Below are 19,497 nucleotides of genomic sequence, written 5' to 3'. Positions count from 1 at the left end.
CCATGAGCGACAGGACTCACCCAATCGTTGCTGCTATAGCGAAGACCTTGCCCTGCATTGTTGTTGCTAAGGCATGGAACTGGTGATGGTGAGTAGGGAGTGTCAAAGACAGGCGGAGGGAGACGAGATTTTTAAAGGAGTTATGAACCTCCATTCAGAAACACCTTTACTTGACCAGCACTAGAGCGTTTTATGAAACTCTAAAATCCTATGAAGCCATGTGGCACATTCTAAGCCGTTAGATCAACTGGCCTATTTTCAATATACTTAGGAGCTGGCCAAGCATTCTAGTTAATATTTTGCTTGTACGTTAGGTTATGAACCCTTCCTTTTCACCCCTCTTACTTTCTCCTAGACAAATTAATGGTATTTTCCACCAAGGGGGGCCCTATTACGACCTTTTCTTAATGTGTAAAAGGTGACGACGTTTAAAAGGTGGTGCAGTTTCTAGAAGTGAAAGTTTGAGGAAGGTAAGGTCAACTCCAAATTTTGACTGGAAGAAGGGTTGACGACGGCGGCTGCCTCTACATATCTATACCAACAAGGACTCTCCCCGCACTGTCTCGCTCTCTCACTCCTTCATTCCATCCTTTGGCGCTCGTCCCCGGGACGTATCCTTCTATCAGCCTTAGGAGCCCCGCAGTTCGTAAACGGGCTGATCCCCGAACCTCATTCTTCGATCGCAGGTAACGTCCCAACAGCTCAGTTATGGAAGCGCCTCAGAATGACGCTTCCATAGCCAATCCAGGTGGCTTGCAACTCGCCAGCTCGACGCTCCAGGCGACTGGGCGCCTCTCAGCTGATCAGGAGAGAGAGAATTCAGGTTCTGGACTGCCGCAGTCCACAAATTCGGCACAAACAACTTTGATCCGCGGCGCATCTAGCAGCTCTCGCAGCGCATCAAGCAGTTCTCGCCGAGTTTTTCCTCGCGTGGAAGAATACGGCGACGCAGCTTTCGTGCAATCCTCTTTTGATCCAGTCAATTTGCTGGAAGTTGGCTTGAGGGAGTGGCGTGACCGCACTCTCAGCCTTCGCTGCTTAAGCAGAAGCAGAAGCGTTGCCGCGGTACTTGGAACCTCCGTTTTCGGCGACCACGGTTCCTCTTCTGGAATTCCCAACTATAGAACGCTTACAAAGCGCTGGCAGCACGCTATTACCAGTGAACAAAGCGGACCACCACATCTTCAACAAGGAGGGGATGGCTTTGCCAGCGGGAGTTCCGACGAGCAAAACGACGCAGGAAAAGAGAGCTCACACCCGATGGAATCAGCAATCTCACTTGAATTTCTTGAAGATTATCATGCTTCCCTGGCAGCGGCACCTCATGCTTCCTTGATTTACCTTGTCACCCTTTACCATGAGGCTCTCTGCACGCATGGGTTAGTTGATGAGGCCCACAGGATTGCTGCGTTACTGGAGGGTCTTCAAGACGTTCGGCAGATCGAAATGGACGCTGATCTGCAAGGGATGGACTTGTTGCTCAAGGATGGCTTGTTGCAGCTGTACCTTCGCATTCAGCCGTATCTGCCACCCGTACCAAGTCAGGTACGCGGAATTCCTTTCGCGTCAAAATTGTCGAAAATCTGACCCGGTATGAAATAATTTTTGGACATCGTAGAGTGCGTTTTGTATTAGAATGAGACCTGTATGGCCATTATACAAGTCCATCATCGCCCTTGTCATGGATAGAGAGCGAAAATGAGCCGGTCTTATGCTTTACTTGGGAGTTACGTAGGTTTCAGCATCACGTTTGAATGTTATTTTCGTTGTGATATGTATGAATGAGCCGGTCTTATGCTTTACTTGGGAGTTACGTAGGTTTCAGCATCACGTTTGAATGTTATTTTCGTTGTGATATGCATGAATAATTCCAATTGATAATTAGAGAGCCCCTATATTGATGTACATGTCATCAATATACAGATCCCACGTCTCAGTAAAGAAAAAAGATCATTATCCATCTAGCTGAGTTTTCTTGTAGGTGGGCGTAAGCTTGCCCTCCTCAAATCTTGAGCTGTTATACCAAAACACTCTTTTGCTTTGCAACTTATAGAAGGGGTGGCAGCTTAACCGTGAATTTAAAATGGAAGAGAATTACAAGGATCATGATTCCAGGGTTGTGTGGCCGTGTTGTGGATTAAGGGATCTTAACACAGGCTTTACTCATGTTGATAAAATGCACCTTGGAGGCAGATTCTTCCATGGTGATGCACCCTCTAACTGTCACTTTTTGGCAAATGAGGTTTGAACTGTAGACATTTTCTAAACTCATCTTCAACATAGAAACAAAGTTTGCTTCTTCAGATCTTATTTTTGTAACTTGTAACTTACGTGTAATGAAGCAGATGTACTACAAATTGTCTGTACTGAGTAATCTAATATTGTGCTCTTTCTGGCATGCAGATCGTAAAATTCAAGTCTCTTAACTACAAGAGGGACATTTTCATTACAGATAGTAGCTATGATACCGTTCTAACGAAAGTAAGTAAAACTGTCTTCTTTCTGGAATGCTGCTATGGGAGTTTTCCAAAGTTTAAAAGTCTTTTGCATGGACATATCCTTCCTGGGTTAGGAAGCCTTTGCCAGAATTGTGGCTCTGTTGCAACTCTTCTCAGAGCTCTGTGCATGCTGAATAAAGTTTTTGATGCTTTTCTTTGAATAAAAGAGTGCGCTCTATGCAGGCTGTTGATTGTCTCCAGGGGCCTTTAGGAAGGCAAAATAGGCCACAGACTGTGACACTATTGAAAGATGTAACAGGATATCTGATGCCTGGCACCTTAACACTTGTCTTAGGTGAGTTATGAACTCAGCTTTTGAATCTATAGGTTCGTGTGCATAGGAAAGAACAGAGGTGTAATTTTTGTCACCTTCGTCTACTTCCTTTAATTATCGATTATTCCTGTTCTTCCTCCTTCCATTGCTCTTCCCCGTGTATCCCTCTATGCAAAGTGTATGCAGATTGATTTATTTATTGGTGCACCTACCATTTTCCATGGTCTTAAATCACTGTGCTTGCTCAAGAACTAAACGTGTGGAGTATTAGCAGTCCGCAAAACATACATGCAACCTTATAGCATCGCCAAATTTTTGTTTGACAGCAAATTTCTGAAAATGAGGTACAGTGGTGGAGGAGATGAACTGCTTAGATTGATGTTTTTAACTGAACAGGTAAGGACAGAGACTCCCCTTGGATGCACGACTGAGCAAAAAAGACACGGCAACTTGAGGTCCCTAAAAGTTTTCCTTTTAATCTAACTGGCACTAGTAGGTGCCCACATTGTGGAATGAGCCATAGTGGTGGGCAAACTCAGAGCTATATTATTACCTTTTCATGGAAATGCAGGCTTATGCACTGCCTCACACTTCGTGTACTACTGGTAGGCACTAAAAGCTGTAAAGCAAGTGAAGCTGAAGGGAGTGGGGTAAAGAGTTGTAAGATTATTGGAGAGCAAGGAAGAGTAAGCAGCAGTCCAAAAATACAAGTTATTGTTAATTGAAAATAATACTTCCTAAAATGCCCTGAAACTCTCTTCACCCTGTTACTCTAGCCTGACCCTTGAATTCAGATATCTTATTTTGTTATAGGCAGCCCTGCCCAAACAAATTTTATGCTCAAATCTGCAAGCGGTCGCTGGTACACTAGGGACTCCTATTTGTAAAGAGGATGCACTATATCACAGGAGAGTATGTTGAGCCATCCCTGTAAAAAGATATGGTTATGCATCTATAATGCCTTTAGATGCTCATCTGGGAGAGATAAAATGAAATTGTTTAATCTTCACAAGCAGTTGTAGCTTGAATGAAGAAATTTTGGACTGCCTTTTAATTAGCCTTCTCCTTTAGTGCTACCCTTCGTCATGGCTGAGTCTCCCTTCAGCTCTGGAGTGCCGACAGAAACTCAGTATAAAGACTTTGTATAAATGGATGCTCAAGTATGTGTGGGTGTGTGGATTTGTATGTGTGAGAGCATATGTTTATACTATGGTCTGTTGGGCACTGATGCTGTCAGTGGGGATGCCATAGTAGCTAGTCCTTGCTATGCATGATGGAGTTTATGTTTTTCAACCCTATGAGTGACTATCATGAGATTGAAACTGCACTGTGTTGTGTTTTAGAGGATGAGTTTTGGCATGTTCCTGGACTGCCTTGATTGTGCTCATCATATGGTTTACTAACCATTTGATGAACCACTCGGTGAGACCTAAAAAGAGCAGTCTCCACAGCCCATGATCTACTCAAGCTTGTACAAATTTGTCCCATGCTCATGGTTGTTTGGAGAAAACCTAGTCTTTGGGAACAACAAACACACAAGGCATGAAACATATTGTGGATCCTCCAACTCTTCTGATCACGCTGTATGCTGCTTGATGTAAATGACCTAGTTCTAATTTATAAATTATGGGTGAGTGTAACAAGTTTACAAACTATATTGCTTGCTTTGGGCTATGAGTCAACTTCTTACATTTTCTTGGGTTTTATACACATGTATATGTATGTATGATGTATATATATGCATATATATAAGTGTATGTGCACGTACATGTATGTGCATGCTTGTGTGTGAACGTAGGCATGTGTGTGCACGTGCATGCCCATGCATATGTATGTATGTACGTGCATGCTTGTGTGTGAACATATGCATGTGTGTGCGTGTGCACGCATGCTTGCATACATATTTGTATTTGTATGTATGAATGTATAGACCTATAGACAGATAACGTATATGTATACTTATGTCTAGGTTAAGCATTCCAATGGCTTGTGGGTTCATTACTTTGGATTCTGTGGATAGACGGAAACCATAGAGTCTTTGGAGATTCTACTTTTTCCAAGTTTCAGTACTTCTGGATGTCACTCAGGCAATCTTTCTATGATTGTCAATCTATTTGTCAGATAGATCAATATATCGATGTATGTACATAGATAGATAGATAGATACACACACTTTTTTTGTAAAAAGCAGTATTAACGCACACACACATGCTTTTTTTGTGTGAAAGGCATATGTATTATATTACAAGAAACTATGAAATTGTCCCCAAAAAGGAGGGGACAAGTAGTTACAACATCAAAAGATCTCATTATAGGACAAAAGAGAAGGATAATTTAGATTTCGTGCATGTAGGCAATCGAAGAATGATTGCCATAGAGAAGCACGAAAGAACTGATACTTAGACAGGGCAGGGTCACCAGACTCTATGATTACGGTCCTTCCATAGAGTCTATAGTGCCCAAAAACTAATCCAATGAAAGAAAATATTAAATCCCTGCCTAACAGGATGAACACCATTAGGAAAAATCAGAGCTCATTTTGGAGCCTTGAGAGAAATGCTATATTTCTCTCTTTTTTTCTTCAAAAATATAATATCAAAAAGCAAACTGACAAAGTACGTGCTCTAGGTAGACGTGCATTCAATGAGGATACCTGAGTTACTTTATTATATCTGACATTGGGTGCAGAATTTGATATTTTTGACCTCATCGGTGCGTCTCGAGCGGGCCAAAACCCCTAGAATGACATTTGAAACGCTAAAAACGGACAACGGGAGGTCCGAAAAAGGCCAAAAAGGCTCAGAAAGCCAACTGTGTAGAAGAATACGATTTGACTGGTTGGGTGGTCGGAGGCCCAAAAAAGGCAAAAAAGGCTTCTTGTACACAGTTGGTTTTCTGGGTCTTTTTGGCATTTTCTGGGCCTCTAGTTGTCTGTTTTCACCGTTCAAAAGTCACCGGTGGTTTTGGCCCGCTCTGGATGTGCCAATGATGTCGAAAACACCAAATTATGCACCCTATGTCAAATATAATAAAGTAGCTCAGGTATCCTCAGTGAATGCAAACTTGGCGGTCTTTCTTTTTTTCTCCTTTTTTTGATTTTTTTCAATGTTACGTTGGCCCTCCTTTGATTAGCGGAGGGCTATTTTCCTGACCCACTGGAAGGCTGATTTACTGATGTCTTTGCCTGTCCCTTTGTTTTTGACTTGAACTTTGAGAGCATAGCTTGTTCACCTACACGTGAAGCCAAGTTTTTCCTGACGCTCTTCCTGAAGCAGAAGTCCTATCAACTCATGAAAAGTGAGAGGATTTGCACCCCCCTCAATGATAAGTTCAGCGAGTTATGAAAGCTGAGATAAGACTTAGGAAGAGAATTCAGAGTGGTGGTAATCATCTTTGAATCAGGAATAATCTCATCTATGTTCAATAATTGCTCTTTGAGATCCTGTAGCTTTGTGAGGTGGACTGACATGGAGTCACCCTCTTCCATATGTGTATTACTTAATTCTCTTTTCAAGAAAGATACCCTTGCATCATTCCGGACTGCATACATGCTTTCTAAGTTATCCCACGCTGCCTTCGAGGTCTTACACGACCGGATATGCGGAATGATAAATCTTTTCACTGAAAGAGAGATGCATGACAAAGCTAAGGCATCCCATGAATCCCATCTCTTCTGCTCTGGAGTGCCTATGAGACAAAGTACAGTCAGCTCAACTAGCCGCCATGGGCTGAAGCAAAGGGCTCGCTAAGGCCCTTGCTGAGTGCTAAACTAAGCTAATGATCTCAAAGACTCAGAAATACACTCTCAGAGCGCTCAGGAGACTCCAGTGGGTAGTGCGAAAGCTCCAATGACATATCCAAGAGTCATGGTATCTCTCCGATAGGAAGCAAAGATGTCACATATCTATAGTTGTCGAGCCGTCTCGTGTTGTGGCAGGGGTCGTGGTCTCCGAGATCTCTATATCCGATGGGCAGCATCAAGGGTGACACCTCGGGTTGGTTGGTCTCCTCTGAGTAAGGTGGTGATGAGCAGAACCTCTATCGTGCGTGATGTGGTCTTCCTTTGTGGCGCCTTCTCCTCTGCCCTGTGTCAATGATCGATTCTACTCTCATGTCAGCTATCTCCTCATCCTCTACTCCGGGGCTGACTTAAAGGCATAAAAATCAGTGACGTGTCTCTGTACTCGATCAGTGTCTTGTGGTACTGTCTCCTACTACTATTTGATCTGGTGTAGCATAGTCTCCCTGAGCCGCCGCATCTCCACCTGAAAGAGGCTGACACACATCTGATCATGGAAGTGGATCAATCGGGAGAGTGATCTGAACCTGCACCCCTCCTGGTAGAAGCAATGGTAGCGTCCTTGGATCTCATAATAAGCAGGGCAAATGCATAAGAAGTGTTCCTCTGTCTCCACTATTGCCAGTGTGCATAACCTGTAAATCCGCTCCTCTCTGGGTGTGCCTATAGCTATCCCTGCCTCGATTCTCAGGTGGTGAGATGAGACTCGCATCTATCCTATGGCAATCCTCAGCACATGGGTAACTCCCCTATCCTCCAGGTACTAGGGCCTGATGATCAGTCCATCGCTTGATATCCTCAGAGTGGAGGGAAGGGGGTTGAGAGAGTAGAAGGGAGTGGAGAGAAGGGGGTTGAGGGAGTGGAGAAAGAGAGAGAAGGGAGTGGAGAAAGGTAGGAGGAGGAATAGTGGAGAAGCAATGGAGGGAGAGTGGAGTAGATGGAGGGCTGAAGCAAGGAGGGAGGGTGGAGTAGTTGGAGGGATCAAGCAAGGAGGGAGAGTGGAATAGTGGAGGCTGGAGCAGCAAAGGCTGGCATCGGGAATGGCGTGAGAAGTTGAGGCGGGAGGAAAAGCCATCGCGCGGAGCCCATTGGAAATTTTAGCCAGGCCAGAACCCGGAGCACGGGGCTGGAATGCCGCTCTGAACACGTTCCGGGAATGCCATTTCGGCGTTCCCTGGTAGCATGTCCTCAAGGGACTTTCCGGACGCTTCTGGACGTTCCTTGGGCTTCTCCATCTTGGAACGGCATTCCAGGCGTTCCGGATGCCGGAACTCTGTTCCCTGGTAACTATGCCAAGTACATGGCAACCAAAGCTAAAAAAGGATGATTCTCTCGCTAATCTTGTTTGATGCCTTCAGATGTCATAGATGTGCAACCCTCTTAAATTCCTAGACGTAGAAATTGTGGTTTAAATGTTAACTTTGAAAGCTAAAAGCTGCAAAACATGCACGTGAATTATGTCCTGTCAACTCTGCATTTTTTTTAAAAGTATTTCTTTCTGATTTTGCTGGGCCAGAGAATATTAGGATGGAGATGTAGAGTGAGGTCAATAAGATGATTCAACCTTTGCAGCTTACAAGAGTAAAAAAGAATGGGAAAATGGAGATACTTTAGAATGTAAACATTTCAATGTTTAAACATAGACTTGCACAATGGTTGTTTGAAATCAAGAACTGGAATTGCACATTTGTTATCTGGATAAGTCATTTTAACGATGATGTGGGAATTTGGGTGCTACTACAGGTGGACCCGCAAGTGGAAAAAGTAGTCTACATCATGCTCTTTCAGGGCAGTTACCTCAAGGAGCATCATTGGAAGGAATGCTTACATATAATGGTGAACACATACATGATATTCAGATCCATCGGCTAGCAGCTTTGGTGGGGCTTTTGGATATCCATCTTCCTTTCCTTACTGTGCGGGAGACTCTTGAGTTTGCCAGAGATTGCACATTAGCATACAGAATAAAGCATTTTGGGCCTGAATTGATGGAGATCATGGGGGACGCCTTGAAGATAGGACAAGATCCCAAGCTTGAGATCAATTTAAGCATGATGGGTTTGAAGCATGCTGCAAGTAAATTGGTTGGAAGTCCATTGTTTCCCAATATCACGGAGGATGAAAGGCATCGACTTACGGCAGCAGAGATGTTTGCCAGTACTCATGCTGTATATTTCTTTGATCAGCTCAAAGCCGTTGCAGAGAATTCAATAACTTATGATCTAATGACCTCTGTGCGAATATTCACTCGAGTCCGGCAGATAGCAGTCATGGCTACCCTTTTACAACCATCTTGTGAGGTATTTGACCTGTTCGATAGGTTGATCGTAATGGATCAAGGACATGTTGTATACCAGGGTCCTCGGCAAGATGCTTTGTCCTACTTTGAAAGTCTTGGGTAAGTACCTTTAACATTTAAATCATAAGGCATCCTAAATCTTGTAAAGTAGAATATAGAACGAACAAATCAAAGGAGTTTGACATCCCAATATTTTTTCTTGCTTGGCCTGCATTCTTTCTCCCTGGCCCAATAAAATCAGATCATTTACACATACACCTTTATATATACCTGCTGAACATGTATGTTTGACTGCACGTATGTGTACACTTCAAAGGCACATTCATGAGTGGTAAGCTAGAATACACACCCACATGCGTGGAACATGTACGCATCACTGCACATAGATGTACACCTCAATGGTGAGTTAAAATACACACCCACCTGCTCGCATCACCAATATGAGACACATGCGCCTGTATGCATGATGCTTCTCAAGTTGTGATGTTCTTGCTAGAATTTCCTGATGACTTACTTCATTGCCTCCAGATTGCTGAATTTCTTGCCTCCAAAAATATAAGTTTCTTTATGAGGTGGCCTTCTTTAAGAATTTTGACATGATGACTTCCTTCTTCCAAATCCATGACTTTCTTATCCCTGATGTGGTGACTTCTGCAATGTTGTGTAGGATAAGTTCTGACATGACTTCTACTTGAGGACTGCCTATTAGGGACCACCATTCCTTTTCTGGGGCTGCTTGCAGTTATCTAGACCCCCACTTAACTGCCCAGGAGAGTTCTCATTCCTTGGAATATTTATTGTTGGTCAGAAGAGGACCCTCCAAACTGTTTTAGGATATTTATTTTTACATTTTTGTATATGATATATTTGCCTGTTTGCAATTGTGCACTTGGCGCTTGACACTCCATTGAAGACCACAGCCTTTATTTGGCGTTAACCCAATATTTATGCTCCCCAGGAGGTGAGGCCTTTGCCTCTACGATCGCTGCCTATAGGCTTTTTATTGTGTTGGCGCACCAGGAGTAATTTATTACTTCAGTTGTCAGATCTAAGATACAAATACGTCAAAAACATTAACTGGACTAAATCCATCTGTAAGAAGTACTGATTTCAAACCCATGAGCTGTCAAAAGTATAGCCGAGAGCAGCCATTAGAAGACAAGACTATGACCACATGTTACAAAATTAGCAATCCCTCCGTATTTCACTGTTTATTTTACCCATCCATTCCAGTGATCATGGCATAGAACTTGATGCTCTTAGAAACACTCGTCGATGGTCTACTCATCCAATGCCACTCATAGCCATAAGTCAAGATCCTTATGCTTTTGATACCATTTCCAGGCCAAAAGGACCCACCAATCCTCGCATGTCACTCGACATGCAAGTGGAGCTGTGTACGGTTGCCTAGACAGCTGGCTAACCACCCGCAGTCCTCATCACCCTTGAAGGTATTGGCGCAAGTAAGAGGAGGAATTCCAATTGCTTCTTATATTGTAATGAATTCTTTAAACATTTTTTTCAATTGTATATTTCATATCTGGCAATTGTACCCATGGTATTTCATTGAGGACCATAGCCTACTGTTGTGATTAACGTAAGTTTTAGACCCCCTAGGAGGTGAGGCCTCTACCTTCCTTGCTTCTAAAGTCATGGTGCCCTTGGATCAAACTCCATGACTTATATGCTGACTTTGTTGAGGAGTTTTGATATGACTTTTGTGCCCCCTATTTTAGCTTCCAAATTCATGACCCCTAGGATGGCTTCAACAATGACCTCGAGAAGATGACAATGGCAGGAATTCCTAAGCACTTCCATGGTGAAAGGAGGAGCAATAGCGTTCTACTTTCTTGTCATACTCCTGTTGCTGAGTGTATCTAGTCTTCCTACCTTCCCAATCACTATTAGAAAACCCCTGCATCTATAGGCTGCAATAAAAAATCCCAAAATGCACAGATCTCTTGATGTACCCCAGGATCTCTTTCGTTACTTCCAATGGATGGATTTGGGATGTGCTATATACTGACTGACACAACTAACAGTGTCAGAAATATCTGGCCTAGTGGTCATCAAATGAAATAGGCTGTTTGTTGGCTGTCTATAAAGACTGGCATCCACATCTAGCTGCTCCAAATTTTACATCCAATTTCAGTCCTGTTTTCCATTGGCTGTAGAAATCAGCTTGTTGTCCTGTATATGAAACTTTCCCAGCAAGTCCTTAGCGTACATGTATACTTCCAAGATCAAGAAGCTGTGCAAATGCCTCAAATCTATCATCTCAAACTGCATGCAAAGTGCAAACTTCAGCTGCTTGATGAGATTTTCATAATTGACTAGATTATTCACTTATAGTATGACAAGGATGATCTTATCGTTTGTCTATAATACATAAAGATTGGTGTCTGATTTGGCCATTTACATGTTAAATGTCCGGAAGAAGGCATCATTCTTTGTATACTGGGACCTAAGCACCTACTTTAGACCATAGAGGAAAAATGTTGGAATGTGATGCTTATCATGCAGTTCTCCTCCATGATTTCAATGAGGATGAGAATACTTTCAAGAGCAATCACTCTTACACTGTAGATGAGAGCTGTCTACTCTCAAAGTACACAAGTGATGCATGATTAATATACTCTGGGGACCTCAGTTGGACTGATGCCAAATTTTAATTTGAATGCCTTCACATAGAGCTATGAAACTAGAACATTGGTCACACAAGTCTCAGTACTAGTGACCAAAATATCCTGGTGTATGGAACAAAAAATGATCGAAATAAGCACAACCAATGAGGGCATTCTCCTGACAACCCATAATAACAGGGTGATAACTTTACGCATTCTCTTGTAATCAACGACTTTCCATGTGAAGGAATCCTAAGAAAAACTCTCTCCTTCATTAAATTCACTAAAAGTTCCATTTTCATCCACATAAATCCATGGCTTGGCAGATGTTTGAACTTTGCTTTGGCTACTGCCAGCATCTCCCACATGTGGATTACATAATCCATGACACTAGGCACTTTTTGAGGAATCCCAATTGTAGTCGGTCTCGCTCGACACTTGTATGTCCCGCGCATGGACTATCATGGCACTAATGTATGATCTTCTGTCTAAGATCATTCCGACTAGGATAACGACCGTGCCATTTCAATTAAGCATATATCTTGCATATGTGTGGCCTTCCCTTTGTGCTAGGTCATGAGTAATCCCAGGTTTGATTATAATAGCCTTAGGCTAAAGGCTTTGAAGATACTTGTCCACTTTCGTAAGTTTCTCTAATCTCAGTATTAGAGCGCTATCTAATATTGTGAAACTCATATTGTGCAGTATGCGTGAAAATGCATTGGTACATTTGGTACCAACATCCCATATGGATATGTTCTGCCTACCTAGCTCGGGGGCCACTCAGAGGATCACCATCGACATCCACGTAAAACTCTGAACATATAAATAATGTCTTCATGCTTTAAAGTATGAATAACAACATTACACCCCTTCATGAGTTGGCCAATTCCATTGAGAGGGTGAAATCTTTTTGCTTTCAAAGGCAATTGGCCTTCCCTCTTGCAATAAAAACACTCCTACTGCATGGCTGTGCACAAGGAAGGTTGCAAATGACATCAACTACTATGAAGCAGTAACTATCTCCATCCTCAGCCCCAATTCACTATTTCGCTTCTGCACATTTCTTTCTAAAATTTGTGAACTAGAGGACCATCTAAGACTTTGCTGTTAGCCTATACACCTATACTTTCATGATTTCCACAAATTTAGAGAGTTGAATCATTTGCTTTTATGTATAAAATTTGCTTGCTCAAAACCATGTGGCATTCACATTGAACATAATACATATTATGTTTTTAGTATAAAGCTCTGAATCTTTAGTTATAAATTTGAAACCATGATGCTTTTTGGTTTTTGTTTTTCTGGGGGGGGCGGGGGGCATACGATTTTCATAAAGATGTTGTACTACAAAACATTCTGTACAATTTTATGGGTCAGATACCTGTATTGATGCGACCATGGAATTAATATCACCTCGTGACTTCACAAAGGGCGAGGATTCAAGTTTTGGTTTTTGATATAATTGTGTTTTCAATCCAAAAGGCATTTCATCAGTTGCATACTTGAATATATTGCTTAGTTGATTTGCCCTAGAAGAGCACAACACTCACCTTGCTCCGTGTGACAGGCCAGAAAGCAAGATCACTTAGTCGAACTAGCAGCTTTGCACGAATTAGTGTGTTTAACAAAGTATGCTAAATTGGATGGAATCAGTTGTGGCATTTAGAAATCAGATGAGAGCATTCTCAAAGCTATAAATTCTAGAGTATATTCAAGGAATAGAAAAGATTCCAAGAGACAGTACATCAAATGTTAAGGAGAGGGGATCGTACTCTCATAAACCTGAGTTGAACAGCCTGCAAGAAAACTGAAAATTATGGATCTATACAAAGGTGGCATCCAAAATGCAAGAGAGATTCAAACATAGTAACTTTTGCTGATTTCTAGTGAATTTGGGCATTTAGGCGGTCTGAAATCACAGATGTCACTGCTATGCAGAAATTGGGATGGGTGATTTTGCAAACTTTGGGTAAATTTGCAGAAATCGCAGTAATTTATTGTCCGAACTGTCCCACATGAGGCCAATCATCTGCAATGGAATACCTGTGCCAGTAAAAACCTCCATCCATCTGGTGTGTCTATGATGTGCCCCATGACCAGGGCTCATTCCAAATGGATAGCTGCATCTATCTGAACAATTCTTCCTGTGCCTGAATTGTGAAGCTTTCCAATAGTGATCTAAGCAGTGCTAGAAAGGGAACAATCATGGTAGGAAGGAATTTCTTTTTGAAGTTCTAAATATGCTGAAAGTAATAACCAGCAGTCGATGGAAAAAGGGATCAAGGAATTTCTTTTTTGTTGTTCTAAAGGTGCTGAAAGTGATAATCCCATAATCAGCAGTCAATGGAAAAGGGGATCCAAGAAAGCTGATCTACTTTTTTTTTTTTTGGTTTTAATAAGTAGAGGAAAAAGCTATTGCATTGGTGAAAAACCAGCTCCCTTTTTTCACTATTTACTGCAATTTTGTTGTATAATTGGAATGTGAAATTTCAGTTGAACCAACAAAGTGTGGCTCGCTATCTTTATTATTACATCAGTGACTTTTAGGATTATCATAGTTCATAGATAATGACATGAACGTGCATGCTTCTAGCATAAAGAAGGAGACCACTATAACCTTCCTTATTCACAGCTCTTTACTTGGAACTTGTCTTTTGAATGAAAGAGAAACCAAAAAACACACCTAGAGACTCTGCCTTTGTCACGACATTGACAGTCTGTATAATTGGTCGATATGCAGTTACAAAAAACCAAAGCATGTGGCTGTAGGAGAGTTTTTACAGGAAGTAACGACAAGGGAAGGAGCTGCATTTCTTCAGCCGGGGTTTAAGAAGCTTGAACTTGAAGACTTCATAAGCTCTTACAAAAGGTCAGACATGTATAGAGACATTTGCAGAGTCGTGGATAGTCCTGAACTTCTTCAAGAAATATGGGTGCAGGTAAGATATATCCCTCGTAAACATTGTCATTTTGTTTTCCTTGATGAAATAATCAATAAGTATGCTTGGGGAAAAAGCTTGGGACAGACAGATAAGATATATTCCTTGTAAACATTGTTATTTTGTTTTCCTTGATGAAATAATCAATAAGTATGCTTGGGGAAATCAAAGCTTTGGACAGGCATCGGATCGCATGACATGGCCTTAAATAACAAATTGATGCAACAAACTCAGATATACATAACAATTCACATTTACACAGACATTACTTTATAAGAGAAGAACACAAACACAGATACAACATACATCAACAAAGTAGAACCTTAATGGTTTTTCTTGTTCCTCAAATATTCACTGTTCTTAAATTCTGACCAGATCCTCCAAACCACCATGGGTGGCTCTCTTGTTAGTGATATGATGAGTCACTGCCTCATTAATTTTATGGTCATATCAGGTAAAAACTTTTTGTTCACACAAAAAACCTGCACAACTAATGGGGGAGTTATTGCTTTAATTAAATAATGGATGTGTATTTTGACAATTATTTCGTCTTTGAAATTGCCACATCATGTTCCCCAAATTCATTTGGCTTTGTTCATGTGGCAATTCAGCCTAGCCTAGTAAGGTATGGTCATCACACTGAGCTGCGTACGATAGAATTTAAGTTTGCAATATGTAAGTGCTTAAGGGAGATGATGAAAAAATTCAATGGCCATATGCTGCCCAAAGCAATGAAGGACAGCCTCAACAGTTATAAAAGAATGCTCCACAAGACCTGGAGGCCTACCAAGTTCCATGCACTCTTGATCACAAATTAGACTAGCCTTGTAAGGTATGGTCATCACACTGGGCTGCAGTACGAAAGAATTTAAGTTTGCAAAATGTAAGGGCTTAAGGGAGACAATAAAAAAATCAATGGCCATGTGCTGCCTAAAGCAACGAAGGACAGCCTCAACAGGCATTAAAGATAGCTCCATAAGACCTGGAAGCCTACATGCACACTTGTCATCCACCATACCACATATATGAATGCATAATGCCTCATGCACACATTCCATGCATACGAGAGGTCACAACCTCACCACTGTAAGAAATCCTAGATTTACTATATTTAGAAATGTGCTAAGTAACAGAAAGGAGACTGAAATAGCAAAGAACAAGGAATATTTGTATTGCTTGAGTGTCTGAAGTGTGTCATCCATACAGTTGAGCCTCTCTTATATAGAGAGTGAAGAGTCACACATGAAAAGGTGTGTACTCCAAAGTGTATGTGCATGAAGAGGTGTGTACCCCTTGTGAAGGGTGTGACCCTTCATGAAAGGGTACATTACAACGGTAGTGTCTCTTCAATAGAATGTCTCTTGTGAAAGGTTATGCCTCATAGGAAGTGTCCCGTCGAAAGGGCATACCCTTCCACATCAAACCATCCATAAGTATAAGGTATAGACAAAGGAATACATCACAGATCGTGACACCCCACATGAAGAAAATTTAAAGAACAAACTAGAGCAACAATTCACAACTTAGAGTCTACTCTCTACAATCTACGAGGCTGTGTAAACCATGGGAGTGACTCTAGCTTGGAAGAGAAGGATATGCAAAGAGGGCTATGGGGGCTATGTCGGCTGGAGGAAGAGGCGGCAACAAACCTTGAGATAGGATGAGAAGGGAGGAGGTGGAAAGTGTATACAGACAAGTGCCAAATCGTTAGGTACATTTAAGGAGGACACATCTGAACCACACCTACAGGGTGGGGTGTGAGACATCTGTACTTGGTGCATTATTGCAGAAAATACATGGCCCCATTGTGGGGCTGTGGCATCTACCTAATGCAATTTTCAGCTTGGACACCTACATGCATGCATTTGGCTGCTTTAAGACGTAGTATAGTTTTGATTGTAGGGCTTTTCAAGAAAATTAGAGGGAGAATGAGGCTACAGACATGTAGAGTGCATAAAGAGGGTGATTTGGCTGAGTCGGAACCTGGGCTAACGGCTGAAATGCTTAGCTTTCTACAGGGATTTTGTACTATATGGATCATTTTCGGCTATTGGGATGGATTTTGGACTTCAATAGTGGTGTTTATGTATTTGTTCAGGAAGAATCATCATTCCGTTTCTGGATTATACATATTCTATCTCATGTAGTCACGTGATAGGGTCTTTAGAGTTCCTTAAGCAGTTTTGTACTTTGCAACATAGTTTTCTATGTTTGTCATTAGAAACACACTGTGCTGCTTACCTACCAAGAGAGGGGTTGGGTCCTCATTCACACTCAGTCCTGTGTTCTGTGTTGTTTTCATTATTTAAACCCAATCCCTATGGTTGCCATGTGGTTCATCTGACTGCATTGTTGATGTTATTTTCGAGTGAATGCAGTTTGAAAATTTTCCATTTTGTAAAGGTTTTTAGCTACATATTGTATTCACACCATTTACACGAAGCCTCACATAAATGGAACTTAAGGATAATTAATGGAAGGATTTCAAGAAACATTTACATTTGTCCCCTTTCCCCAAGAGGCAAGTGAGTATTTAACCAATGCATATGATAAAAATGACAGTTAAAAAACATCAATAGGTAAAATTAACCTTGTCAACCATGATTACAATGTCTACATGTGCCAAGTTGCCTACCAATGAAGAAGGCGTGGTCAGCTCCTCGTGCCACATTCAACCACTTCTGAGAACGTCAAATTGACAACAAACTTGTGGATCTCCATGTGCCCATATGCCCACTGAGTGTTGGTCTAGCCCAAGCTGAAACCCAAGGCCATCGATTGTTGAGTTATGTGGAAGATCACTATTAAGATATCATAGGCTAGATCCCAAACCAGGCTCCCAAAATACTTTTCATGAGCTGTAATATCTAGTAACGGAGATGAATGTAAAAGAAGCTTCCACGATGCCTAATTTAGATCGGCAACGCTGTGTATCTTATCTTTGAATTTGTTTCTAGGGCTGATGTCTAGGAGCTGCACAAAAGTGTTTGGTTTTTCATGTTTGGATGTATCAACTGTAGCCCTTCCTTCAAGACGAGTGCCACCATGCTGTGTGCGGGAACTGCGATCCTAGTCTCTCATCTATTGAGTCAATGCGTTTTTGTATAGACCCATACATCCCATGGTAGGACCAATGGGAAGATACGCACCAATTACCAAGAAGATGTGATTTTTGCTTATGACAGCCCATGAGAGATAGGTGGAACTGCAATGGGAAGATACGTACCGATTACCAAAAGATGTGAGCTTTGCTTATGACTCAGCAGATAGACCCTTACATCCCGTAGTAGGACCAATGGGAAGATACGTACCAATTACCAAGAAGATGTGAGGTTTGTTTATGACTCAGCCAATGAGAGATAGGTGGAACTCCAACAAAGAAGCGACTTGCCAATACCATTCATCATGATGAGACAACGTTCGGAGCAAGAATTTATCAATGCAACACTCAAACAAAGGATAGATGATTCTTGTGAGTTCAATTGAGGCCAACATATCAACTTCAAATCAGGGGAATCTTGTGTGTGGCAGAGAAACCAATTGAGTTGTTCAGATTGATTCTGGTTTTCAATGCTTGCCAAAAAAGTCAACGATTGTTTTAAACTTGTCTTGGTTTGCGTATAGTCGTAAAAAAGGGTCACTAGCTTTTGTGTGCTACATATATGCATAATTCCCTTGGATCATTCTCACTGCAAGTTTTGATTTTGAACCCTTTTCTCTTCCCGTGCCAACAGATTTGAATGTGTTTGGTGGTGTGTCTATTTTGTATGGTCTGAAAAGAGTAGATGCAGTATGCGTTAGGATCAACATGTAAGAATAAACACTCTGAATAACAAAATAGGTCATGTATCAGACTCTTTAGACCACTAGAAAGGGTGAATCTTGTCTAATTTTGTGTCAACTTACTTCGTTACTTGCAGGGTGATCATCCTTTGGGGTTGAATTTCACTAAAAAACGACAATTCAAGGAAGGTGGAGCTGATGTATCGTCCTCCTATGTTGTAAGAGGAGTGCCTGACCAAGATGGTAGTATGCTAGACGTCTCCATGGATCACACAACAAATGTGCAGCCTGGAGACAAACTTGTTGCCATTGGTGGCTCATTTGAGACTCTTAAATGTGTGAATTCACTTGACTTTCTAGACTCAGATAATGAGGACTTGCAATGTGCCCTTTCCAAGATATCTGTGCCTGTGAGGTTACAACTAGAGAGACAGTTCAAGAAGGTAAGGAAGATGTAATCTCTCAGGAGACACAAAGATATATAAATAAGCACTGACTTGCAAAATGTCACAGTTTATTAAAGAGAATGCTAAAACAGTTTACAGTTATTTTGCAAGGTAAATAGGCTGTTTGAAGTGTATTTATGGAAGGGATGAATACCAAGAAGAGAAGCTACAGAGGAGGAAAACGTTGCATTTAAATGAGATGCTTTATTGATATTCACCGAAAATCCATTAGATACCATGAAACAGTCAGAATACAATGCTCAAAAGCAGTCCTAGAAAAGCTACTTTTCTACCTGTAAAAGGACAGTTTTCCACATTATTTTGTCAATTAAAAAATTACATAGAAACAGGGACAGACAAGCTACGCTCTGTTAGAAAGTCATGTTCTTTCAATTAAGGCTTCTTTGGTTTAGCTCCCAATGTGTTTGGCTACCTTCTGAGAATGATATTAGTTGTGTCAGGTTTTTCACAGTCTCATAGACCCATCGGTCTTCCGAAGACTTTAATAAACTTTCTTTCTTTCTTTATAGCTTCTTCTTAGGCCTCCCTTCTAGAAAAAACAATTGCATAATGAACCATACCTCAAAACAACTGTACAAAAGGAGGGATTACCAAATCAGGAACTTCTTCTATTTGTTCTTGTTTGTATTGTCAAGGACCATCATGCCACTAAAGATTCAAGAAAGAAAGTGAATAAATATGATGATACTTTTTTTAACGCTACTGAAATTTCTGCGCAAAGGGAAATTTCCTATTTTGCAAAAATAGTTTACAGTTATTTTGCAAGGGAAATAAGCTGTAGAAGGACAATCAAGCCTACTGAAATGCAAGG

General features: G+C 41.4%; 1 protein-coding gene across 1 annotated transcript in view; it reads left to right on the top strand.

Moving 5' to 3' along the window:
• Nucleotides 1–572: 572 nt before the first annotated feature.
• Nucleotides 573–19,497, top strand: part of LOC147900661 (pleiotropic drug resistance protein 1-like) — a 77,053-nt gene continuing 58,128 nt past the window's right edge. Inside the window, exons 1-6 of the mRNA XM_087375523.1 lie at nt 573–1,545; nt 2,404–2,481; nt 2,682–2,793; nt 8,315–8,969; nt 14,238–14,436; nt 18,357–18,662. Coding sequence (XP_087231649.1) covers nt 709–1,545; nt 2,404–2,481; nt 2,682–2,793; nt 8,315–8,969; nt 14,238–14,436; nt 18,357–18,662 — 2,187 coding nt within the window. The 5' untranslated portion in view covers nt 573–708. The remainder of the gene's footprint in view (nt 1,546–2,403; nt 2,482–2,681; nt 2,794–8,314; nt 8,970–14,237; nt 14,437–18,356; nt 18,663–19,497) is intronic.

The sequence above is a fragment of the Dipteris shenzhenensis genome, chromosome 6 (genome assembly GCF_047967505.1).
Source record: "Dipteris shenzhenensis isolate YYH24624 ecotype China chromosome 6, Dip_SZ_1.0, whole genome shotgun sequence".
Classification (NCBI taxonomy): domain Eukaryota; kingdom Viridiplantae; phylum Streptophyta; class Polypodiopsida; order Gleicheniales; family Dipteridaceae; genus Dipteris; species Dipteris shenzhenensis.
Note: the sequence above shows the minus strand (reverse complement) of the source record. Positions and strands in the feature narration are given on the sequence as shown.